Source organism: Acipenser ruthenus, chromosome 38 (assembly GCF_902713425.1).
Source record: "Acipenser ruthenus chromosome 38, fAciRut3.2 maternal haplotype, whole genome shotgun sequence".
Classification (NCBI taxonomy): Eukaryota; Metazoa; Chordata; class Actinopteri; order Acipenseriformes; family Acipenseridae; genus Acipenser; species Acipenser ruthenus.
In genome coordinates, this window is record NC_081226.1 from 175,001 (window position 1) to 199,940 (window position 24,940).

Genomic DNA, 24,940 nt, shown 5'->3' on the forward strand with positions numbered 1-24,940 from the left:
ACATCCGGTACAATATAATGGAAACATCGCCTTGACTGTTTATCGTGAGTACATTATTATTGTTACTCTTACATTTCTTTTTAATAGAGCATTGTGTTCTCGTTAGTAGTGCAAGCAATCAACTAATGGGACATAATCTGACATTTCACTGAATGCCATATTATTATTATTATTATTTATTTCTTAGCAGACGCCCTTATCCAGGGCGACTTACAATTGTTACAAGGTATCACATTATACATTATTTCACATTATACAGATATCACATTATTTTTTACATACAATTACCCATTTATACAGTTGGGTTTTTACTGGAGCAATCTAGGTAAAGTACCTTGCTCAAGGGTACAACAGCAGTGTCCCCCACTGGGGATTGAACCCACAACCCTCCGGTCAAGAGTCCAGAGCCCTAACCACTACTCCACACTGCTGCCCTGCTGCCCATAGTGAGCTGAGAAAGCTACTGTAATTCTATTCTGCTACAAACACTGCAGCAGGAAATCCACATTATAATGGCACCATTGCTTTGAATGTTTAGGATGAGTACATCATAAATTAATATGTGATTCTAATATACGAGAAACAATGGGCATTATTATTACAGTCAGAAGTAAATTGACTGCATGGGCCCTCACTGGTATGAGTTCTGTAATACTGAGATTCAGATTTGTACTCATTATCGCTCTATTAACTGTCTTCTATCTGGCATTCAGTCCTGTGTTGTTTTACCATGTTTATACAGTGACTCAGACTTTCAGAACCGGAATGTCCCGGTTCCACAATCGTTACGCTCTTTGAAAGGAGCATATCATCACTTGTGGAATAAACTACAGGCTCTGTAAAAGTTCAAGGTGTATCCTCTATATACTGTACGCTGTACCATACTGAATGCGATTAAAAAAGAAAGACTCGAGATGTTATTATTACCACAGCGGGCGTGGAGTCCGCTTGTTGAAATGCACAGAGATACAGCTGAAACGCCATTCAAAACGCAGATTATTTATACATGTTTACGATAAAACAGTGAAAACAAAAAGGTCTGTGTGCGCTACCGCCCTAGAGAGGAGTCTGGATCACTTCTCTCACTAACTAAAGCCTATACAGTTATTGGGCTTTATTGTGTCACACCAGTAAGATGTTGTCTATCTTGACTTACGCAGTACAGGATGAGATTTACTGCGGCTCGGCTCAGACAGGCTTGCTCAAGCTTCTCCACGCTGACCATCTGTGTTCCGTTTCGGTGGGAAGTCTCAGTGTTACTTGGCTCCTACCCTGACCCTGGCACGGAACACGGTTTTTTAACATTCATTCAAGCCTATCAGCCGGGTTGAGTTAAGAAACTAAGTGAGAAGTCAGGAATCAAACTCTGCATTCCTTAGATCTTCATGTAGCTTGTCAGCTTGGGCTCCAGCAGAGAGCACTCACTACTGACTCAAAATACACACGTGTGAGTCGGCTCCATCCTCCCCTGACACATAACAACTTTAGTGACAGTGCTGGGTACAAAAGTCTAGTCACAGTACAAATGTTTTTTTTCTTGTTTTAAGTTTGCAGAGGCTTTTTCCAAAACCCATATAAACCCATTTTTAAGTGCCCCTGACTGGCCTTAACATGGCTGCAATTTTGAGGTCATAGGACAATGCCCTTTGGGTTATTGTCTTGATGTTTGGTACACAGCTGAATTCTTTCATTTCAGTGCTACTTTCATTTAGTGTCTGACCATATTCTTTCTCACAATGTTTGCATTTTTATGTTTGTATCAATTACAAGGCGCATAAATATCAACTTACTGGTACTCTGTTTTGAATAAAATCCCAGTAATGATCACCTGTGGACACAGCACACTCAGGTTCTATTCCCCAGTGTTTTCTCTCTTCTCTGCAGAACCTGTCTCCCAACCCACAGTCCGCTCCAATGTGACTGATCCAGTGGAGTTCAATGACACTGTCAGTTTAACCTGTACAGCCTCTGGCTCTGCCGTTTCCTACCGATGGTTCAATGGCAGCTCTGTGGTTAGTGACAGTGAGCGGATTCGTCTGAGTGATGACAATAAAACACTGACCATACCCAGGGTGTTGAGATCTGATCATGGGACCCTGTATTGCTATGTGTTTAACCCTATTAGTAACAGCACCAGCGAGGCGTTTCATCTCATCGTGAGCTGTGAGTGCTGATTGTTGTTTGCTTTGATGTAGTCAGATCTTAAATTGGCAGCCTCTGTCTAGTCAAGCCAAATGCATTTCTGTGTTGGTTTGGGCTGCCATGGAAGAGGTTCAAAGATCAGTAGCTATTGTTGTTTGATTGGAATCTCGTTGTGTTCAACAGCATTTTAATGTGAATGTTCATTTCAGATGGACCAGAATCCCTCACTCTGTCTATCAGCACCCAAAAGCCGATCTATAGTGCAGGATCAGACCTCACTCTGTCCTGCTCTGCACAGTCCAGCCCACCTGCTCACTACCAATGGTTCTTTAATGGAGCCCCTCTTAACAAACTGGGCTCACAGCTGAATATCAATCACATTCAACACAATCAGACTGGAAACTATACCTGCTGGACTTATAACAATATAACCCTCAAATATGCTAAGGAAACAGGAGAGATTATTGTTGTGGGTAAGTGACTCAGTTATAAAACCATATTTGCTGTACTTTTATTTTATAAAACTTGTTTGGCCATTTCTTGAACTTGAACTGTAGTTTAATAAATATTAAGAAAAGCAATCTTAATTGGGAGCCATGCAAGATTTTTTTCTCTTATTTATATTTATATAAACAAATCTTGTTGTTTCATTTTCTTCATTAAGAGCCTTTGTAAATAGTAAAACAGAAATGATAATGCCAGCAACTTACAAATAAAAGCTAAAGCAGGCCTCTTCTCAACTTCTTCTATTCACTCCTGTTTTTAAAGAATGCTTTTAAGGCCAATATTGATTATTGTACTCAGGAAAGGGTTCATCTTTCTTGTATGACACCCACTATCAGACTTGGCCGAGAGAATCACAGATTACACCCTGTGTACCGAGTATGAAGAAAATATTTCAAAGCGATAGATCTTAATCATCTGGTCATCTTAGGTCACAGGTCAAAGTGAAGGGTGCCGTTAGATTTTGCACAAACATTTTCCACAACTCTGAAAATATGAAGTGGTCAGCTTAATTATGACATACTAATAGAAGTAGGTGCTCATAGAAGCTACCATTACAGGGTTGCTTAAATAAACACAAAAAACAAGCTTCACTTTTGTGAAATAAGTGGTTAGCAACAGCCACTACTTTGAAGAATAACTGTTTGAAATGCCCAGATCCTTATCAAAGTGAGGAGACTTCTAATTCTCTTGAGCTTCCTCATTCAGGTTAGTGAAGCGTTTCCAGTCCTTGACGGCTCTGTGACGTCACTCTAAAAACACTGAATAATCAGATTAAATCAGTTATTGATTTATCTGCTCTACAAGCACAAAACAGACAGTATTGTAAATAAGATTGTGTAAACATTGTGTTATGCTAACATTAAATAAATTGACACATATTTTTCAAATAAACCCTCGGTGAATATTGCAGAGGCTCCTCTTTCAAAAAGAAAAGCAGTGAAGTTGTGTATGTAGTGTGTGTGATGCACTGCTATCCAGCTGCTTTGATGAGGACACTAGCTTCTGCTGTAGCTTCAGGTATAGTTTTAAATTCCCATCCCAAGGGTGGGTCTCAGTGGCAGGTCATTTATACACATCTTAATGGTTATTCTTGGTTATTCTTGCCGGTGTCTCTGTGTAGAGTGAGAAGGTGCTGTGACTTTGCTTCAGGCTCTCATGCATGGCAAAGAGCTTCAAAGATCAGTGGCTACTGTTGTTTGATTGGGATCTCATTGTGTTCAACAGCATGTTAATGTGAATGTTCATTTTAGATGGACCAGAATCCCTCACTCTGTCTATCAGCCCCCAAAAGCTGATCTATAGTGCAGGATCAGACCTCACTCTGTCCTGCTCTGCACAGTCCAGCCCACCTGCTCACTACCAATGGTTCTTTAATGGAGCCCCTCTTAATAAACTGGGCTCACAGCTGAATATGACTCACACTGTTTCTTTCTTAGTTATTTAGATCTAAAATTTGATGTTTTTTTTTGATGGAAGGGTTGATGCAACTCAGCTAGTGTAGTTATAAAATACTATACAGCATTAGTATTTCTCACCCCTGTATTAAAGGCTTAAAGGCTATACCAGTGGCATAACTTCAATCCTTCTATTCACAGAGCTGATAACTCATGTAAATGTGAAACCCAGCCTTGCACAGCCAATAGCAAACCAGGCTCTAAACCTGACCTGCGAGGTGTTTGGATCACAGGCTGTTTCCTCAAGGCTCTGGCTGAAGGACGGTCAGCCCTTGTCCGCTAGTGACAGAATAACATTATCTGTGGACAGCAGTGTAGTCTCCTTCAACCCAGTGCTGCAGTCTGATAATGGAGAATATCAGTGTAAAGCTATTAACCCTGTAATTGATGTGACGAGCGCTAGATACAGATTGGAGGTCTATTGTAAGTATCCAAATATCCTCTTTTCTCTGTGCATGCTGAATTCAGACTCTTTCTGCCTGCTGAGTGTTTAAGGCTCTTCACAGTTATCTTGTGTGTATTGCAGACGGACCAGAGCAGGTATCTATTACAGCACCAGACTCAGCAGCTGAAGGCTCATCTGTAACATTCACATGTTCAGCTCAGTCTAGCCCCCCTTGTAATTACACCTGGTATTTCAATGGGAATGAGACTGCCCAGAGCTCGCAATACAAGATAGCTTCTGTAAGCAATGCTGATAGGGGAAGTTACACCTGTGTAGCCTGGAACTCAGTGACTGGAAGAAACACTTCTGTGGTAAAGGAATTTATTGTGACTGGTGAGTTATAAGATATGATTTTCATTTGCGTGTGTCCTTTTCCTTGTAAAGAGTGAAGGTCATATTGGCTTTGTTTACAATGACTTCTGGCACGCAGAATGGAACATCCTTTTTCTAGAATGATGATGTCATAAGAGCACCATTGTTCTATACTGTTCTAGATCTTTCTGAACTCGTTCAGTGCACTGCAGAGTGTCCAGGGAATTGTGAAAGTCGTGAAATAGTGAACACTCCCCAACACTTAGCTGTGAGGCGTTTGTTTGCTGATATTCTCTACACACTAACAGTTTACTCCTCTGTCCAGGTTTGGGGTCCTTGTCTTCAGGAGAGATCGCTGGAATTGTCATCGGCACACTTGCAGGGGTCACTGGCGTTGCTCTTGGGGTGTATTTCAGTGTAAAGCTATGCAGGTGAGTGCACTGCGTGGATTACTGTCCACATAGAGGCACATTGTGTGACGTGTTGTTCAGCACCCAGACTATTGTTAGCTATTCTGTTTCCTGTCCAGTTTCATTGAAAGATCTATTGTGAGTATCTTCCTCAGCATGCATCCTAAATGTAAATATCATCTGACTGTGAAAAAAAGAATGAAAATGTCTCATTTATGTTTCCCATTTTATTCAGGAACAATCCACATGATCTCAAACCTGGTCCAGCTCAGAGCAGTGAGTATGCCTGATTCCTGTAAGAGACCCACCCCAGTGTGGGAGCCTTCCTCTCTCTACACTGCAGAATCTATTACCCTCGTTTATATATCACTTTAATGTCCTAATTTTATGTTGTTGATTTCTCTGCATCTCGTATTACAGGTCCAGGTTCTGTCATTTATGAAAACTTCGAGGGGCCGAGTGCATCAGCAATGTATGAGAACCCAACTGCTATCCGGAGAGCAGTGAGTAACCAGGGGGATACTGTATATGAACCTGTGTGCACGCGTGCTTATGAAGCTGTGTGTGTGTGTCTCTGTGCGTATGTGCATGCATGTGTGTGTCTGTGTGTCTGTGTGTGTGTGTGTGTCTCTGTGCTTGTGTGTGTTTGTGTCTCTGTGCGTGCGTGTGTGTGTGTGTCTCTGTGCGTGTGGGTGTGTGTCTCTGTGTCTCTGTGTGTGTGCGTGTCTCTGTGTCTCTGTGTGTGTGCGTGTGTGTGTGTCTCTGTGAGTGTGTGTGTGTGTGTGTGTGTGTGAAGGTGTGTGTGTGTGTGTGTGTGTCTGTGTGTGTGTGTGTGTGTGTGTGTGTGCGTGTGTCTGTGTGTGTGTGTGTGTGTGTGTGTGTGTGTGTGTGAAGGTGTGTGTGTGTGTGTGTCTGTGCGTGTGTGTGTGTGTGTGTGTGTGTGTCTCTGTGCGTGTGTGTGTGTGTGTGTGTGTGTCTGTGTCTCTGTGTGTAGGTGTGTGTGTGTGTGTGTGTGTGTGTGAGTGTGTGTGAGTGTGTGTGTGTGTGGGTGTGTCTGTGTGTGTGTGTGTGTGTGTGTGTGTGTGTGTGTGTGTGTGCGTGTGTCTGTGTGTGTGTGTGTGTGTGAAGGTGTGTGTGTGTGTGTGTCTGTGTGTGTGTGTGTGTGTGTGTGTGTGTGTGCGTGTGTGTGTGTGTGTGTGTGTGCGTGTGTGTGTGTGTGTTGATCTGTATTCATTAACAGCTCATTACAGTAGCAACAGAGCGACCTTTATCATTTGAAATGCACTCTGCACTTCCCTGGGGATTTATTGAATGCTTCTGCGAAGGCAGGTATTGCTGATAACAGGGAAATAATATACAGAAAACACAAGGGATGCATCATCTTCATAAGAGAACCTGCTTTGAAAGTAACTGAAATCCTGGATTCTTCTTTGTTCAGGGCGAAGCAAAAAACCCGGACAGCACATACACAGTAAGGAGCCTTTACTGTAATACAATCACACTGCTGGTATAATTCAGACCTATTGATGAATCTCCTCAACCAAAACTGCGCTCCTCTCTCCCTGTACAGGGCTTACAGTTTCCTGATCAGTCCACATACAGCACCTTGAACAGGTAGGGGGGATTCCATACACCTGAATAAACACCTTGTATCAGCTCTGACAAGTTAGGAACTCAATCATAAGATAGAAGATATATAACTAGTGTACTAATGGGATAAAGTGTAAGCCATTGTACTTTCTCTCCAACAGACCCTGATTCAGGAAACATCACATCAGCCGTACAGCCTGTGACCTCAAGAGTATTTCTGAAAGTTTTTATTTAAATATTTCTACTACTTCTGCTTCCTGCACCTAATGACTGTTTCTGTTGTATTTTTATAAACACACACACACACACTGCATTCACACACACACACACTGACACACACACACACACACACAGACACACACACTCACACACAAACAAACACAAACACACTCACACACTGACACACTCACACACACACACTGACACACACACACACACTGACACACTGACACTGATTTGCTGTTTAAAAGCTCTTATTAATAAGTATTTATTAAGAATAAAATCTGTAATGAACTGTAAAAGTTCTACTTCTGTAAAAGTTGTGTTACAATGCAATAACATTGTAATAAGCAATGCTCTATATTATATTCATGTGCTCCAGAAACGAGGGTCTCTCTTCATTCACATTGAAATGCTGAACAGCCACAGCTGAGATAATAAGGGGGGTTCCACCAGTTCTCATCCTGCAAGGTTATCATCGCCAGTGATTGGAAGAGATTGGATCTGCATAACCAACAGCATCCTGACGTCACCATGATGCCTTTCATATTGCGGGATATAGCGACACCTAGTGGTGTAGAGAATATATACTTCTATACACTGGAAATACTCGAAGCCTAAACCACACACCTGCACCATACAAACGGTGTCTGTTTTAATGAAGCAACGTTAACTCGTGTCAGTCCATTTACACAGTGCAGTGAAACCCTTGCAATGTGATCATGATACAGTTAAAAGGATATTGCTGCTCTAGAAAGAGTGCAAAAACAGCGACCAGAATTATTCCTGGTTTAAAAGGCATGTCATATGCAGACAGGCTTAAAAAAATGAATCTATTCAGTCTTGAACAAAGAAGACTACGCAGTGATCTGATTCAAACATTCAGAATTCTAAAAGGTATTGACAATGTCGACCCAGAAATAAGGACCAGGGGTCACAAATGGAGATTAGATAAAGGGGCATTCAGAACAGAAAATAGGAGGCACTTCTTTGTGAGGGTCTGGAACCATCTCCTCAGTTATTGATTTCCATCACATGAGAGTAGATGTTAAAACTTCATGCTGATTTGAACCCGGCTCTACCCGAGTGACTTGGAAACCTGGACAGAATATTTTTTTTTTCCATTTTTGTAGCTAGTATGTAATTTCTGAATAGTTTCGTATATGATGTCAATCCTGTCTCCTGTTCCTGATTCTAATGCCTGTATTGAGCTCAGAGGATATGTAAAAATCACAATATTATTTTCTTTAAATTGTTCTGTTTTGTCTATGGCCAGAGGTATTGCAATTAACTCTGAGGTAAATATTGATAAATTATTTCAATAATCCTCGGTTAAACTCAAAATAACTTTTTCATTGGTGGTGCGGGCGAGGCACACGCCCACATACATACCTACTATATTGCAAACAGGAACACAATTCAGAATTGTGTTTGCACAAAGTTAGGGTTAATATTACATGTATTTAATTTTTCAAGGTGTCAAGGTGTAAATAATCAAGGTTTTGTTAAAGGATTTTGAAGAGCTTGTAAATATACTTTTAAAAACCATTGTATTTCCTGGAGAGAGAGAGAGAGAGAGAGAGAGAGAGAGAGAGAGAGAGAGAGAGAGAGAGAGAGAGAGAGAGAGAGAATAGATGGGCTTCAATGAGTTACAGGAAAATAATTTCATCTAGGGCTTCTGTGACGTCATAAATTACGAGACCGAAGGTGTTTTCCTGTAACTCACTGAAGAGGCCCATCTATTACTTTTTATAATCAGATACCCTTGTGATGCTGATATTAAAGAAGACGAGGTTCAGCAGTACAGTTTTTTTTTTAAACGTAGTGTTTCAGTGCTGTACAGACGTTCTGTGTCGTTATCCGTTTCTCCAGTTTCTGTGAAATACGAATGTACCAACTTTACATATTTTGTTTTTAACGTGTTCTTATTTTGTTGATCATTAATGAACATTTCTGTACTGTGGGTGTTATCGAGTGATTGAAAACGAGACATCTTGTGTTTGAATTGAAAGTGATGGTCTCGAGGAGTCGAATGGGTCAAACTTCAAGCATAGTTTCCTCTAGAGGAAAGATCACTTTTTGACGTCACTGTTGTGGCATTATGTTTTTTTTTTTTTAGAATGGTTCAGGATGCAAATATTGCTTTCATCCATGAGTTTTATAAAATAATAAAATAAAAGAATAAATGAAAAGAATAGTGTGGTATAGTTTATATAAGTGTGTATGAAACCATTCATGAACATGTTTTGTGTAAAAACAAAAGCAGGTGGGTCAAATGATCAGGTTCGTTGATAGAGAGCCTCTTATCTGAAATGATACGAACGAGGAAGTCTCTTTCACACGGCAATGGAGAACTCGCAAGCAGCACTTCTGACGCTGGGGTTCCTGCTGTTTCTAAAAGGTAACAACGTCTCTTATTTTATACTTTCAAGCTGTATAATGGGACACGACATTATTTAACACATTCCAGCATTATGATTTGTAATCAAATAGAAAGAAATAAAACATCCTTAAAAAACATGCATTGCTAGAATAGAAAGGTAAACAGCAGCAAAACTGCAGAGTTTCACATGGGACATGAGCACCCAGTGCTGGTGAAAGCTGTGAACAGGAAACTTCACATGCATGGGAGATATTGTGGCAGGCAGCAAATAATTAAAAAAAAAAAGTTTGCCAGCGGTGCAAGGCAAATAAAAACAAAATAAAACTTTACTTGGCCATTTCTTCACAGAATGTGGGTAAAACAAAGTGCTGTTTGTTTAGCAGGCCAAGGTGTTTCTATAGGTCTTCTTTTATTTTAAAATGTTGTGTTCGAAAGAAAATTGACTAATTCTTTGTATTTTTTTTTTTTTTTTTTTTTAGGATGTGAAACTTTGGCATCAGAACGCAGTACAAACCTCGCTGTGGGAGTTGGAGAGGATGTGCAGCTGAAGATTAATCCACCTGTAGCTGTATCTGTAGTGACCTGGTCTTTCGGATCTTTAGGCTTATTTATTGTGACATGGAATGGTGTCTCTGAGACTGTAGCCCTTCCGTATCAGGGTAGAGTCGAGCTGAATAAAAACACAGGAACACTGACACTCAAAAATGTAAGCCGAAGTGACTCTGGAGATTATGTGTATCAGGCTGTAAACTCTGCAACAGGACATCCGGTACAATATAATGGAAACATTGCCTTGAATGTTTATCGTGAGTACATTATTATTGTTCCTCTTACATTTCTTTTTAATAGAGCATTGTGTTCTCGTTAGTAGTGCAAGCAATCAACTAATGGGACATAATCTGACATTTCACTGAATGCCATAGTGAGGTGAGAAAGCTACTGCAATTCTATTAAGCTACAAACACTGCAGCAGGAAATCCACATTATAATGGCACCATTGCTTTGAATGTTTAGGATGAGTATATCATAAATTAATATGTGATTCTAATATACGAGAAACAATGGGCATTATTATTACAGTCAGAAGTAAATTGACTGCATGGGCCCTCACTGGTATGAGTTCTGTAATATTGAGATTCAGATTTGTACTCTTTATTGCTCTATTAACTGTCTTCTATCTGGCATTCAGACCTGTGTTGTTTTACCATGTTTATACTGCCAGGATCATTTCACAGGTCAGAGTCGGGATGTGCCCATCTGTGCCCACGTAGTGCCCCATAATGAAGGTGTAACACCTTTATCAGCGTTAGTGCCTTGCACTGTCATACAATGGGTCCCATTCTCACTCAGCTATGATATTGTGTGTTTATCAGTGTAGTCTTATAGGATATAAAAGGGGGTATTGCTTTTTTCACATTCTACTTCTAACAATATATTAGCTCATTATTATCATTCGTTTAGATTGTTTCAGTTATTTTATTATTACTCCTGTGGTGTTTGGTTTGCTGGAAGGATTCCTGGTAGCACTGGAAACCAAGCGCCATGCGTTTCCAACAGTATGCAGTGAAGTAACATTATTTCACACAAGTTCATATACAAAGTGTATATTCTATATCCTTTACCACTGTAATGTAAGTTTAATTTTGTGTTAATAAGATTTATATTTTTGCAACTTTGGCATCAGAACGCAGTGCAAACCTCGCTGTGGGTGTTGGAGAGGATGTGCAGCTGAAGATTAATCCACCTGTAGCTGTATTTGTAGTGACCTGGCATCTCGGATCTATACAAGTGATGGCATGGAGCAGTGTCTCCTTCAGTGCTGCAAACAGATGGCCAGTGATTTTCTGACTGATCAGTGGATACATAGCTATTTCTATTGTTCTAATATTGTCGTTCTTATTGTGTGTTCTCTAGTGCTCTGTTAACTAGCATCTATCTTGCAGTGTCTATAAAACACTACTGTAACAGACAGACTGACACCGACAGTACTGTGTTGCAAAATAATGACCCAGTTATAAATCAACTAAGTGAGCTATCTGATGCCACTTCTGTTTTCTAAAGAGTGTCTGATTCTGTCCCTTCTATTCACAGAGTCAATAACTAATGTAAATGTGAAACCCAGCCCTGCACAGCCAATAGCAAACCAGGCTCTAAACCTGACCTGCGATGTGCTTGGATCACAGACTGTTTCCTCAAGGCTCTGGCTGATGGACGGTCAGCTCTTGTCCGCTAGTGACAGAATAACATTGTCTGTGGACAGCAGTGTAGTCTCCTTCAACCCAGTGCTGCAGTCTGATGATGGAGAATATCAGTGTAAAGCTAGTAACTCTGTAAGTGAAGTGACGAGCGCTGGATACAGATTGGAGGTCTATTGTAAGTATCCAAAGATCCTCTTTTCTCTGTGCATGCTGAATTCAGAGTCATTCTGCCTGCTTCACTGGGGTGTGAGTGTTTAAGGCTCTTCACAGTTCTCTTGTGTGTATTGCAAATGGACCAGAGCAGGCATCTATTACAGCACGAGACTCAGCAGCTGAAGGCTCATCTGTAACATTCACATGTTCAGCTCAGTCTCTCCCCCCTTGTAATTACACCTGGTATTTCAATGGGACAGAGACTGTCCAGGGCTCGCAATACAAGATAGCTTCTGTAAGCAATGCTGATAGGGGAAGTTACACCTGTGTAGCCTGGAACTCAGTGACTGGAAGAAACACTTCTGCAGTAAAGGAATTTATCGTGACTGGTGAGTTATAAGATATGATTTTCATTTGTGTGTGTCCTTTTCCTTTTAAAGAGTGAAGGTCATATTGGCTTTGCTTACAATGACTTCTGGCACGCAGAATGGAACATCCTTTTTCTAGAATGATGATGTCATAAGAGCACCATTGTTCTATACTATTCTAGATCTTTCTGAACTTGTTCAGTGCACTGCAGAGTGTCCAGGGAATTGTGAAAGTCGTGAAATAGTGAACACTCCCCAACACTTAGCTGTGAGGCGTTTGTTTGCTGATATTCTCTACACACTAACAGTCTACTCCTCTGTCCAGGTTTGGGGTCCTTGTCTTCAGGAGAGATCGCTGGAATTGTCATCGGCACACTTGCAGGGGTCACTGGCGTTGCTCTTGGGGTGTATTTCAGTGTAAAGCTATGCAGGTGAGTGCACTGCGTGGATTACTGTCCACATAGAGGCACATTGTGTGATGTGTTGTTCAGCACCCAGACTATTGTTAGCTATTCTGTTTCCTGTCCAGTTTCATTGAAAGATCTATTGTGAGTATCTTCCTCAGCATGCATCCTAAATGTAAATATCATCTGACTGTGAAAAAAGAATGAAAATGTCTCATTTATGTTTCCCATTTTATTCAGGAACAATCCACATGATCTCAGACCTGGTCCAGCTCAAAGCAGTGAGTATGCCTGATTGCTGTAAGAGACCCACCCCAATGTAGGAGCCTTCCTCTCTCTACACTGCAGAATCTATTACCCTCGTTTATATATCACTTTAATGTCCTAATTCTATGTTGTTGATTTCTCTGCATCTCGTATTACAGGTCCAGGTTCTGTCATTTATGAAAACTTCAAGGAGCCGAGTGCATCAGCAACGTATGAGAACACCACTGCTATCCGGAGAGCAGTGAGTAACCAGGGGGATACTGTATATGAACCTGTGTGCACGCGTGCTTGTGAAGCTGTGTGTGTGTGTCTCTGTGCGTATGTGCGTGCATGTGTGTGTCTGTGCGTGTGTGTGTGTCTCTGTGCTTGTGTGTGTTTGTGTCTCTGTACGTGCGTGTGTGTGTGCGTGCGTGTGTGTGTGTCTCTGTGCGTGTGGTTGTGTGTCTCTGTGTGTGTGTGTGTGTGTGTGTGTGTGTCTCTGTGTGTGTGTGTGTGTGTGTGTGTGTGTGTGTGTGTGTGTGTGTGTGTGTGTCTCTGTGTGTCTGTGTGTGTCTCTGTGTGTCTCTGTGTCTGTGTGTGTGTGTGTGTGTGTGGGTGTGTCTGTGTGTGTGTGTGTGTGTGTGTGTGTGTGTGTGTGTGTGTGTGTGTGAGTGTGTGTTTGTTGATCGGTATTCATTAACAGCTCATTACAGCAGCAACAGAGCGACCTTTATCATTTGAAATGCACTCTGCACTTCCCTGGGGATTTATTGAATGCTTCTGCAAAGGCGGGTATTGCTGATAACAGGGAAATAATATACAGAAAACACAAGGGATGCATCATCTTCATAAGAGAACCTGCTTTGAAAGTAACTGAAATCCTGGATTCTTCTTTGTTCAGGGCGAAGCAAAAAACCCGGACAGCACATACACAGTAAGGAGCCTTTACTGTAATACAATCACACTGCTGGTATAATTCAGACCTATTGATGACTCTCCTCAACCAATAACTGCGCTCCTCTCTCCCTGTACAGGGCTTACAGTTTCCTGATCAGTCCACATACAGCACCTTGAACAGGTAGGAGGGATTCCATACACCTGAATAAACACCTTGTATCAGCTCTGACAAGTTAGGAACTCAATCATAAGATATAAGATATATAACTAGTGTACTAATGGGATAAAGTGTAAGCCATTGTACTTTCTCTCCAACAGACCTTGATTCAGGAAACATCACAACAGCCGTACAGCCTGTGACCTCAAGAGTATTTCTGAAAGTTCTTATTTAAATATTTCTACTACTTCTGCTTCCTGCACCTAATGACTGTTTCTGTTGTATTTTTGTAAACACACACACACACACACAAACACAAACACACACACACATTGCATTCACACAGACACACACACACACACACACTGCATTCACACACACTCACAGACACACACACTGCATTCACACAGACACACATGCACACACACACACACTGACACTGATTGTTTAAATTAAAAGCTCTTATTAATAAGTATGTTTAAGAAAAAAAAAACTGTAATGAATTTTAAAAATTCTGCTTCTGTAAAAGTTGTCTTAAAATGCAATAACATTGTAATAAGCAATGCCGTATATTATGTTCATGTGCTCCAGAAACGAGGGTCTCTCTTCATTCACATTGAAATGCTGAACAGCCACAGCTGAGATAATAAGGGGGGTTCCACCAGTTCTCATCCTCCAAGGTTATCATCGCCTGTGATTGGAAGAGATTGGATCTGCATAACCAACAGCATCCTGACGTCACCATGATGCCTTTCATATTGCGGGATATAGCGACACCTAGTGGTGTAGAGAATATATACTTCTATGCAATGGAAATACTCGAAGGCATGCAGACAGGCTTAAAGAATTGAATCTATTCAGTCTTGAACAAAGAAGACTACGCAGTGATCTGATTCAAGCATTCAAAATTCTAAAAATTATAGACAATGTCGACCTAGGGGACTTTTTCGAGCTGAAAAAATAAACAAGAACCAAGGATCACAAATAGAGATTAGATAAAGGTGCATTCAGAACAGAAAATAGGAGGCACTTTTTTACACAGAGAATCGTGAGGGTCTGGAACCAACTCCCCAATTATTGATTTCCATTACATGAGAGTAGATGTTAAAATGGGGTACACATACATACATACCTACTATATTGCAAAGAGGAACACAATTCAGTTAGGGTTAATATTAAATGTATTTAATTTTTTTTAATTTAATTTTTCAAGGTTTCAACGTGTAAATAATCAAGGTTTTGTTAAAGGATTTTAAAGGGCTTGTAAATATATTTTTAAAAACCATTGTATTCCCTGCAGAGAGAGAGAGAGAGAGAGAGAGAGAGAGAGAGAGAGAGAGAATGAGAATAGATGGGCTTCAATGAGTTACAGGAAAATAATTTCATCTAGGGTTTCTGTGACGTCATAAATTACGAGACCGAAGGTGTTTTTCTGTAACTCACTGAAGAGGCCCATCAATGATTTTTTATAATCCACGGATACCCTTGTGATGCTAATATTAAAGAAGACGAGGTTCAGCAGTACAGTTGTTTTTTTTTTTAAACGTAGTGTTTCAGTGCCGTACAGACGTTCTGTGTCGTTATCCGTTTCTCCAGTTTCTGTGAAATACGAATGTACCAACTTTACATACTGTTTTTTAACGTATTCTTATTTTGATGATCATTAATCAACATTTCTGTACTGTGGGTGTGTGTCGAGTGATTGAAACGAGACATTTTGTGTTTGAATTGAAAGTGATGGTCTCGAGGAGTCGAATGGGTCAAACTTCAAGCATAGTTTCCTCTAGAGGAAAGATCACTTTTTGACGTCACTACTGTGGCATTATGCCCTTTTTTAGAATGGCTCAGAATGCAAATACAGCCTTCATCCATGTGTTTTATAAAATAATAAAAAATAAAAGAATAAAAGAAAAGAATAGTGTGGTATAGTTTATATAAGTGTGTATGAAACCATTCATGAACATGTTTTGTGTAAAAACAAAAGCAGGTGGGTCAAATGATCAGGTTCGTTGATAGAGAGCCTCTTATCTGAAATGATACGAACGAGGAAGTCTCTATCACACGGCAATGGAGAACTCGCAAGCAGCACTTCTGACGCTGGGGTTCCTGCTGTTTCTAAAAGGTAACAACGTCTCTTATTTTATACTTTCAAGCTGTATAATGGGACACGACATTACTTTGAACGCTGCATGGTTGATGGCTATAATAAGGACTAAAATGGACTTATTTCAGTTCGGGCTCATTTCTGTTTTTTCTTAATTACCGACCACTAAAGGTGTTCAGAATTTAACAATTCATAGCGTCAGTTTTGTTAATGTATCAATTTTTAACAGTTTATTAATACAACAACAACTATTATTATTATTATTATTATTATTATTATTATTATTATTATTATTATTATTGCAAGCGCAAGAAAATCTAATTCTAGTAGGTCATCCTATAAAACATGTTTTCTATTTTCTGATGTTTCTAGAGAAGCAGTCTCAAAATGTTGACAGCATTTTTGCCCCATGAATTGCCGACTGATAACCAGATAGAAAACTAAACCCAATAATGGTACCACATTCCAGCATGATGATTTGTAATCAAATACAAAGAAATCAAACATCCTTAAAAACACAAGTGCTGTTTGTTTAGCAGACCAGGACGTTTCTATAGGTGTTCTTTTATTTTAAAATGTTGTCTTCGAAAGAAAATTGAATAAATCTTTGTATTTTTTATTTTTTTTAGGATGTGAAACTTTGGCATCAGAACGCAGTACAAACCTCGCTGTGGGTGTTGGAGAGGATGTGCAGCTGAAGATTAATCCACCTGTAGCTGTATTTTCAGTGAGCTGGTATTTCGGATCTACAGGCGTAGTTATTGTGACATGGAACGGTATCTCTGAGACTGTATCAATACCGTATCAGGGTAGAGTCGAGCTGAATAAAAACACAGGAACACTGACGCTCAAAAATGTAAGCCGAAGTGACTCTGGAGATTATGTGTATCAGGCTGTAAGCACTGCAACAGGATCTGCAGTACAATATAATGGAAACATTGCCTTGACTGTTTATCGTGAGTACATGATTATTGTTCCTCTTACATTTCTTTTTAATAGAGCATTGTGTTCTCGTTAGTAGTGCAAGCAATCAACTAATGGGGCATAATCTGACATTTCATTAAATGCCATAGTGAGGTGAGAAAGCTACTGTAATTCTATTCTGCTACAAACACTGCAGCAGGAAATCCACATTATAATGGCACCATTGCTTTGAATGTTTAGGATGAGTACATCATAAATTAATATATGATTCTAATATACGAGAAACAATGGGCATTATTATTACAATCAGAAGTAAATTGACTGCATGGGCCCTCACTGGTATGAGTTCTGTAATATTGAGATTCAGATTTGTACTCATTATTGCTCTATTAACTGTCTTCTATCTGGCATTCAGACCTGTGCTGTTTTACCATGTTTATACAGTGACTCGGACTTTCAGAACCGGAATGTCCCGGTTCCACAATCATTACGCTCTTTGAAAGGAGCATATCATCACTTGTGGAATAAACTACAGGCTCTGTACAAGTTCAAGGTGTATCCTCGATATACTGTACGTTGTACCATACTGAATGCGATTAAAAAAGAAAGACTCGAGATGTTATTATTACCACAGCGGGCGTGGAGTCCGCTTGTTGAGATGCACAGAGATACAGTTGAAACGTCATTCAAAACGCAGATTATTTATAAATGTTTACGATAAAACAGTGAAAACAAAAAGGTCTGTGTGCGCTACCGCCCTAGAGAGAAGTCTGGAGTGCTTCTCTCACTAACTAAAGCCTATACAGTTATTGGGCTTTATTGTGTCACACCAGTAAGATGTTGTCTATCTTGACTTGCACAATACAGGATGAGATTTACTGCGGCTCGGCTCGGACAGGCTTGCTGAAGCTTCTCCACGCTGACCATCTGTGTTCCGTTTCGGTGGGAAGTCTCAGTGTTACTTGGCTCCTACCCTGACCCTGGCACGGAACACGGTTTTTTAGCATTCATTCAAACCTATCGGCCGGGTTGAGTTAAGAAACTACGTGAGAAGTCAGGAATCAAACTCTGCATTCCTTAGATCTTCATGTAGCTTGTCAGCCTGGACTCCAGCAGAGAACACTCACTACTGACTCAAAATACACACGTGTGAGTCGGCTCCATCCTCCCCTGACACATAACAACTTTAGTGACAGTGCTGGGTACAAAAGTCTAGTCACAGTACAAATGTTTTTTTTTTCTTGTTTTAAGTTTGCAGAGGCTTTTTCCAAAACCCATATAAACCAATTTTTAAGTGCCTCTGACTGGCCTTAACATGGTTGCAATTTTGAGGTCATAGGACAATGCACTTTGGGTTATTGTCTTGATGTTTGGTACACAGCTGAATTCTTTCATTTCAGTGCCACTTTCATTTAGTCTCTGACCATATTCTTTCTCACAATGTTTGCATTTTTATGTTTGTATCAATTACAAGGCGCATAAATATCAACTTACTGGTACTCTGTTTTGATTAAAATCCCAGTAATGATCACCTGTGGACACAGCACACTCAGGTTCTATTCCCCAGTGTTCTCTCTCTTCTCTGCAGAACCTGTCTCCCAACCCACAGTCCGCTCCAATGTGACTGATCCAGTGGAGTTCAATGACACTGTCAGTTTGACCTGTACAGCCTCTGGCTCTGCCGTCTTCTACAGATGGTTCAATGGCAGCTCTGTGGTTAGTGACAGTGAGCGGATTCACCTGAGTGATGACAATAAAACACTGACCATACCCAGGGTGTTGAGATCTGATGATGGGACCCTGTATTGCTATGCGTTTAACCCTGTCAGTAACAGCACCAGCGAGCCGTTTCATCTCATTGTGAGCTGTGAGTGCTGATTGTTGTTTGCATTGATGTAGTCAGATCTTAAATTGGCAGCCTCGGTTTCTAGTCAAGCCAAATGCATTTTTGTGTTGGTTTGGGCTGCCATGGAAGAGCTTCCAAGATCAGTAGCTATTGTTGTTTGATTGGAATCGTATTGTGTTCAACAGCATTTTAATGTGAATGTTCATTTTAGATGGACCAGAATCCATCACTCTGTCTATCAGCCCCCAAAAGCCGATCTATAGTGCGGGATCAGACCTCACTCTGTCCTGCTCTGCACAGTCCAGCCCACCTGCTCACTACCAATGGTTCTTTAATGGAGCCCCTCTTAACAAACTGGGCTCACAGTTGAATATGGCTCACATTCAACACAATCAGACTGGAAACTATACCTGCTGGGCTTATAATAATATAACCCTCAGATATGCTAAGGAAACAAGAGAGATTATTGTTGTGGGTAAGTGACTCAGTTATAAAACCATATCTGCTGTACTTTTATTTTATAAAACTTGTTTGGCTGTTTCTTGAACTTGAACTGTAGTTTGAGAAATATTAAGAAAAGCAATCGTACTTGGGAGCCATGCAATATTTTTTTTCTCTTATTGATATTTATATAAACAAATCTTTTTGTTTCATTTTCTTCATTAAGTGCCTTTGTAAATAGTAAAACAGAAATTATAATGCCAGCTGAAGCAACTTACAAATAAAAGCTAAAGCAGGCCTATTCTCAACAACTTCTATTCACTCCTGTTTTTAAAGAATGTTTTTAAGACCAGTATTGATTATTGTATCAAGTTTCTCTGTTTTAGAGATGAATACTTTTCAGAGGACTTTTTTAATCTAAGAGAATGTGTAAACACTTTTTAAAAACAGTCAATGTATTGTAAATAGGGCACAATTGTTCATTGTTGAACATCCTTTTGTAGAGTAGAAATAAGGCTTTGATAGTTTAACCCAACACTCCGAATTGCTTCCATATGAATGTATCTATAAAGGTTCTCACTTACAATTTTAGGATGATCATTTTTTCATCAGGGCTTTGATACACATATGCACAGAAAATCATTATTCTGGACAGTTGTGTACACTGTATGTGTTTATTGCTGTGTAAATTCTTTGTATCTCAGAAATCCTTTTTAGTTTAATGTTTACATGCTTACCTTTCTAATATCAACTAAGTTCTATATATAGCGTTTGTACCCCGGAAGTGGTTACTAATTAGCATTTTGGTACCAACTGTAGGGATCTGCAGAAACTTGTTACTGATACACAGAATTGCTTTTCAGAAGTGTTTATCGGCAGGTATTCAATAAATCCATTCATTAATGTGTTGATTTAAAAAACAGAAAAAGCTGTCCTCCCTCACGTTTACAATTGAGCACCAATCCATGGCAATTAACTTCCACACGGAGTGTTTAAAAGCCGCTTGGAAGAATATTTTCCTCTCTTCGGGGCGCTGACTTTTTTACTGGCATACCGAGGCTGGAAACTGAAAAGTTATTTTCATGGGACCATACATTGTTTTAAAACTATAATGCAAATGTAGAGATTATAAATTATTCATTTAACCCTTTTCATAACTACACCACAGTGGACCCTTTCCTTACTTCTGCAAAATGTACTTCCTTGTTTTCAATTTTCCATCAGATGAAGTAAGAAATTCTGTCCCTTCTGTTCACAGAGCCAATAACTAATGTAAATGTGAAACCCAGCCTTGCACAGCCAATAGCAAACCAGACTCTAAACCTGACCTGCGAGGTGCTTGGATCACAGACTGTTTCCTCAAGGCTCTGGCTGAAGGACGGTCAGCCCTTGTCCACTAGTGACAGAATAACATTGTCTGTGGACAACAGCACAGTCTCCTTCAACCCAGTGCTGCAGTCTGATAATGGAGAATATCAGTGTAAAGCTAGTAACCCTGTAAGTGAAGTGACGAGCGCTGGATACAGATTGGAGGTCAATTGTAAGTATCCAAAGATCCTCTTTTCTCTGTGAATGCTGAATTCAGACTCATTCTGCCTGCTGAGTGTTTAAGGCTCTTCACAGTTATCTTGTGTGTATTGCAGATGGACCAGAACAGGTATCTATTACAGCACCAGACTCAGCAGCTGAAGGCTCATCTGTAACATTCACATGTTCGGCTCAGTCTCTGCCCCCTTGTATTTACACCTGGTATTTCAATGGAGCAGATGCTGTCCAAAGCTCGCAATACAAGATAGCTTCTGTAAGTTTGTTTGCTAACAGTTTACTCCTCTGTCCAGATAAAGAAGAGCTCACAGGTTTGGGGTCCTTGTCTTCAGGAGAGATCGCTGGAATTGTCATCGGCACACTTGCAGGGGTCACTGGCGTTGCTCTTGGGGTGTATTTCAGTGTAAAGCTATGCAGGTGAGTGCACTGCGTGGATTACTGTCCACATAGAGGCACATTGTGTGACGTGTTGTTCAGCACCCAGACTATTGTTAGCTATTCTGTTTCCTGTCCAGTTTCATTGAAAGATCTATTGTGAGTATCTTCCTCAGCATGCATCCTAAATGTAAATCTCATCTGACTGTGAAAAAAGAATGAAAATGTCTCATTTATGTTTCCCATTTTATTTAGGAACAATCCACATGATCTCAGACCTGGTCCAGCTCAAAGCAGTGAGTATGCCTGATTCCTGTAAGAGACCCACCCCAATGTAGGAGCCTTCCTCTCTCTACACTGCAGAATCTATTACCCTCGTTTATATATCACTTTAATGTCCTAATTCTATACTGTTGATTTCTCTGCATCTCGTATTACAGGTCCAGGTGCTGTCACTTATGAAAACTTCAAGGGGCCGAGTGCATCAGCAACGTATGAGAACACCACTGCTATCCGGAGAGCAGTGAGTAACGAGGGGGATACTGTATATGAACCTGTGTGCACGCGTGCTTATGAAGCTGTGCGTGTGTGTGTGTGTGTGTGTGTGTGTCTCTGTGTGTGCGTGTGTGTGTGTGTCTCTGTGAGTGTGTGTGTCTCTGTGTGTCTCTGTGTGTCTCTGTGTGTGTGTGTGTGTGTGTGTGTGTGTGTGTGTGTGTATGTGTGTGTGTGTGTGTGTGTGTTGATCTGTATTCATTAACAGCTCATTACAGGAGCAACAGAGCGACCTTTGTCATTTGAAATGCACTCTGCACTTCCCTGGGGATTTATTGAATGCTTCTGCGAAGGCGGGTATTGCTGATAACAGGGAAATAATATACAGAAAACACAAGGGATGCATCATCTTCATAAGAGAACCTGCTTTGAAAGTAACTGAAATCCTGGATTCTTCTTTGTTCAGGGAGAAGCAAAAAACCCGGACAGCACATACACAGTAAGGAGCCTTTACTGTAATACAATCAGACTGCTGGTATAATTCAGACCTACTGATGAATCTCCTCAACCAATAACTGCGCTCCTCTCTCCCTGTACAGGGCTTACAGTTTCCTGATCAGTCCACATACAGCACCTTGAACAGGTAGGGGGATTCCATACACCTGAATAAACACCTTGTATCAGCTCTGACAAGTTAGGAACTCAATCATAAAATATAAGATATATAACTAGTGTACTAATGGGATGAAGTGTAAGCCATTGTACTTTCTCTCCAACAGACCCTGATTCAGGAAACATCACAACAGCCGTACAGCCTGTGACCTCAAGAGTATTTCTGAAAGCTCTTATTTAAATATTTCTAGTACTTCTGCTTCCTGCACCTAATGACTGTTTCTGTTGTATTTTTATAAACACACACACTGACACACACACACACACACACACACTGATTTGCTGTTTAAAAGCTCTTATTAATAAGTATGTATTAAGAAAAAAAACTAATGAATTGTAAAAATTCTACTTCTGTAAAAGTTGTGTTACAGTGCAATAACATTGTAATAAGCAGTGCCGTATATTATATTCATGTGCTCCAGAAACGAGGGTCTCTCTTCATTCACATTGAAATGCTGAACAGCCACAGCTGAGATAAGGGCGGGTTCCACCAGTTCTCATCCTCCAAGGTTATCATCGCCTGTGATTGGAAGAGATTGGATCTGTGTAACCAACAGCATCATGACATCACCATGATGCTTTTCATATTGTGGGATATAGCGACACCTAGTGGCGGAGAGAATATATACTTCTATACACTGGAAATACTCGAAGCCTAAAACACCTGCACCATACAAACGTTAACTTGTGTCAGTCCATTTACACAGTGCAGTGAAACCCTTGCAATGTGATCATGATACAGTTAAAATGATATTGCTGCTCTAGAAAGAGTGCAAAAAAAAGAGCGACCAGAATTATTCCTGGTTTAAAAGGCATGTCGTATGCAGACAGGCTTAAAAAATTGAATCAATTCAGTCTTGAACAAAGAAAACTACGCGGTGATCCATTTCAAGCATTCAAAATTCTAAAGGGTATTGACCATGGTGACCCAGGGGACTTTTTCGACCTGAAAAAATTAACAAGGACCAGGGATCACAAATAGAGATTAGATAAAGGTGCATTCGGAACAGAAAATAGGAGGCACTTTTTTACACAGAGAATTGTGAGGGTCTGGAACCAACTCCCCAGTAATGTTGTTGAAGCTGACAACCTGGGATCCTTCAAGAAGCTGCTTGATGAGATTCTGGGATCAATAGGCTACTAACAACCAAACGAGCAAGATGGGCTGAATGGGGCCTCCTCTCGTTTGTAAACTTTCTTATGTCTGTACACTTATTTTAGTCAAATAAAGAGTCTAATTCAATAAACTGTTAAAAAAAATGTGTAACAGGAGAAGGGGGTGCAATTTGTAATTACAACATGCGGCCGTTTCAATTTCGTAACACGGGAAGTGATTGTGAAAGTGTTGTGTAAACTGTGCAATAAAAGGCAAGTCAAGACAATATTTAAACAGATATGGGGAAAAAAAAGTTAATTTTATTATTACAATAATGCTCCTGCATTAGACTCAAAAATAATTATACTTACCCTGACTTAATTGTCGAAGGACAATTAAGTCAGGGTAAGTATAATTTTTAATTGCTAAAAGGTAGCCAAACTACGCCACCTGGTGGAATATACGGGCACCAGGTCCCGAAATTTTAATATACTTTCGTGATTAAATCCAATACTTAATAAACTTTTATCCAAATCCTTCTTTGCAGGTTCTTTTTTTTTTTTTATCCCAGGACCACACAACACACTCCACACAAGATACAATTATAAATAGGCTTTATTTAGTACAAAAAAATCTTTAAAATATAAAACCTTCAGTCACAACATACAGTATTATTCCTTTTTCTTGCTCATCTGGTTAACACAGGATAGCATGCTTAGTACACATTTTAAAACTCATCATTCAATAACGAGGGTATAGCAACTAAAAAGATAAGATCAGTATTTGGCAAAACAATTGAATAAAGTCCACTAAATCGTGGTGCAACTACATGTCCAACGCAACCAACTAGAAGTCTTAGTATGCAAGAGAAAAAAAAAACTCATTACACCCGTGCCTACAGAGGGCTCTAGAAAGAATAGTCCATGTTCAGCACAGCTCACTGTAGCCTCCAGGAACACTCGCAGATTCTCCTGTGCAGCAATAACAGTTCCAGCTGCAGCAACGCTGCTCCCGGCGCACACTCTAGCCCCAGAAAATCAGTCTAAAGCACAACGTGTATAAACACAGATTTCAGTCCCTACACAGATTTACTGCATAATGAAACTTCACAAGGAAGCAAGGAAGCAAGGAAGGAAGGCAGGAAGGCACACACAGTCTCGGCTTATTCCAAACAGTTCCACCCAGTTTATCACGGGAGGGGGTATAACAGTCACAGTATTGAAATCACAAAAACATCTGTCAGCGTCTTAAGCAGCCAAACATGAGCACCAATACGGCTTTTTTTTAGTATTGTACTTCCCTGAGTTCTGCCTGAGTCGCGTCTCTCTCAATCTTCGTACTCTTTCATCCACGAAATGTTGTTCTTTCCTTTCTACAGCGCTATTCCCACACTCTTGTCCACCTGCTCCCCTACTTAATCCATTAATATCGGGTCGATCTTGCGGGTCTATATTCCTCCTCCCTTGTCACCGTTCATTCACTTTTCTCTCTCCCGTTTGTGAGTCAAAGCACTCTTTTTATTGTGAGGCTGTGTGGTCCAGTGGTTAAAGAAAAAGGTTT

The 24,940-nt window shown here is 40.2% G+C and overlaps 3 protein-coding genes across 5 annotated transcripts in view; all 3 read left to right on the forward strand.

Moving 5' to 3' along the window:
* LOC117962834 (carcinoembryonic antigen-related cell adhesion molecule 5-like) overlaps window positions 1–7,184 on the forward strand; it is a 17,724-nt gene extending 10,540 nt beyond the window's left edge. The window contains exons 3-13 of the mRNA XM_059009299.1: window positions 1–44; window positions 1,885–2,163; window positions 2,352–2,615; window positions 4,245–4,526; window positions 4,630–4,881; window positions 5,186–5,291; window positions 5,506–5,546; window positions 5,691–5,773; window positions 6,709–6,741; window positions 6,841–6,884; window positions 7,022–7,184. The exon at window positions 1–44 is cut by the window's left edge and continues 262 nt beyond it. Coding sequence (XP_058865282.1) covers window positions 1–44; window positions 1,885–2,163; window positions 2,352–2,615; window positions 4,245–4,526; window positions 4,630–4,881; window positions 5,186–5,291; window positions 5,506–5,546; window positions 5,691–5,773; window positions 6,709–6,741; window positions 6,841–6,884; window positions 7,022–7,028 — 1,435 coding nt within the window. The 3' untranslated portion in view covers window positions 7,029–7,184. The remainder of the gene's footprint in view (window positions 45–1,884; window positions 2,164–2,351; window positions 2,616–4,244; window positions 4,527–4,629; window positions 4,882–5,185; window positions 5,292–5,505; window positions 5,547–5,690; window positions 5,774–6,708; window positions 6,742–6,840; window positions 6,885–7,021) is intronic.
* Window positions 7,185–8,825: 1,641 nt separating this feature from the next.
* LOC117962827 (carcinoembryonic antigen-related cell adhesion molecule 1-like) lies at window positions 8,826–14,310 on the forward strand. 2 transcript variants are annotated; one of them, XM_059009307.1, is made up of 9 exons: window positions 8,828–9,480; window positions 9,942–10,268; window positions 11,554–11,835; window positions 12,507–12,612; window positions 12,826–12,866; window positions 13,011–13,093; window positions 13,733–13,765; window positions 13,866–13,909; window positions 14,047–14,310. In XM_059009307.1, exons 1-9 carry the CDS (start codon window positions 9,426–9,428, stop codon window positions 14,051–14,053), a joined length of 978 nt encoding a protein of 325 aa, XP_058865290.1. In that variant the 5' UTR covers window positions 8,828–9,425; the 3' UTR covers window positions 14,054–14,310. The 2 variants fall into 2 exon arrangements, with proteins under 2 accessions (XP_058865291.1, XP_058865290.1); XM_059009308.1 differs by lacking the exon at window positions 13,733–13,765 and having other exon boundaries at window positions 8,826–9,480.
* A 1,470-nt stretch (window positions 14,311–15,780) lies between these two features.
* LOC117433909 (carcinoembryonic antigen-related cell adhesion molecule 5-like) lies at window positions 15,781–24,179 on the forward strand. 2 transcript variants are annotated; one of them, XM_059009303.1, is made up of 11 exons: window positions 15,781–16,007; window positions 16,619–16,945; window positions 18,502–18,780; window positions 18,971–19,234; window positions 20,459–20,740; window positions 21,039–21,162; window positions 21,376–21,416; window positions 21,561–21,643; window positions 22,079–22,111; window positions 22,212–22,255; window positions 22,392–24,174. In XM_059009303.1, exons 1-11 carry the CDS (start codon window positions 15,953–15,955, stop codon window positions 22,396–22,398), a joined length of 1,539 nt encoding a protein of 512 aa, XP_058865286.1. In that variant the 5' UTR covers window positions 15,781–15,952; the 3' UTR covers window positions 22,399–24,174. The 2 variants fall into 2 exon arrangements, with proteins under 2 accessions (XP_058865286.1, XP_058865287.1); XM_059009304.1 differs by lacking the exon at window positions 20,459–20,740 and having other exon boundaries at window positions 22,392–24,179.
* Window positions 24,180–24,940: the final 761 nt, after the last annotated feature.

What these genes read in the sequence shown, in the direction of transcription:
- LOC117962827 (XM_059009307.1), top strand. Translation starts at nt 9,426, where the DNA reads ATGGAGAACTCGCAAGCAGCACTTCTGACGCTGGGGTTCCTGCTGTTT. An exon ending in CATTGCCTTGAATGTTTATC is followed by an intron (nt 10,269 to 11,553) that starts GTGAGTACATTA and finishes TTCTATTCACAG; the next exon opens with AGTCAATAACTAATGTAAAT. An exon ending in ATACAGATTGGAGGTCTATT is followed by an intron (nt 11,836 to 12,506) that starts GTAAGTATCCAA and finishes TCCTCTGTCCAG; the next exon opens with GTTTGGGGTCCTTGTCTTCA.
- LOC117433909 (XM_059009303.1), top strand. Translation starts at nt 15,953, where the DNA reads ATGGAGAACTCGCAAGCAGCACTTCTGACGCTGGGGTTCCTGCTGTTT. An exon ending in CATTGCCTTGACTGTTTATC is followed by an intron (nt 16,946 to 18,501) that starts GTGAGTACATGA and finishes TCTTCTCTGCAG; the next exon opens with AACCTGTCTCCCAACCCACA. An exon ending in ATACAGATTGGAGGTCAATT is followed by an intron (nt 20,741 to 21,038) that starts GTAAGTATCCAA and finishes TCCTCTGTCCAG; the next exon opens with ATAAAGAAGAGCTCACAGGT.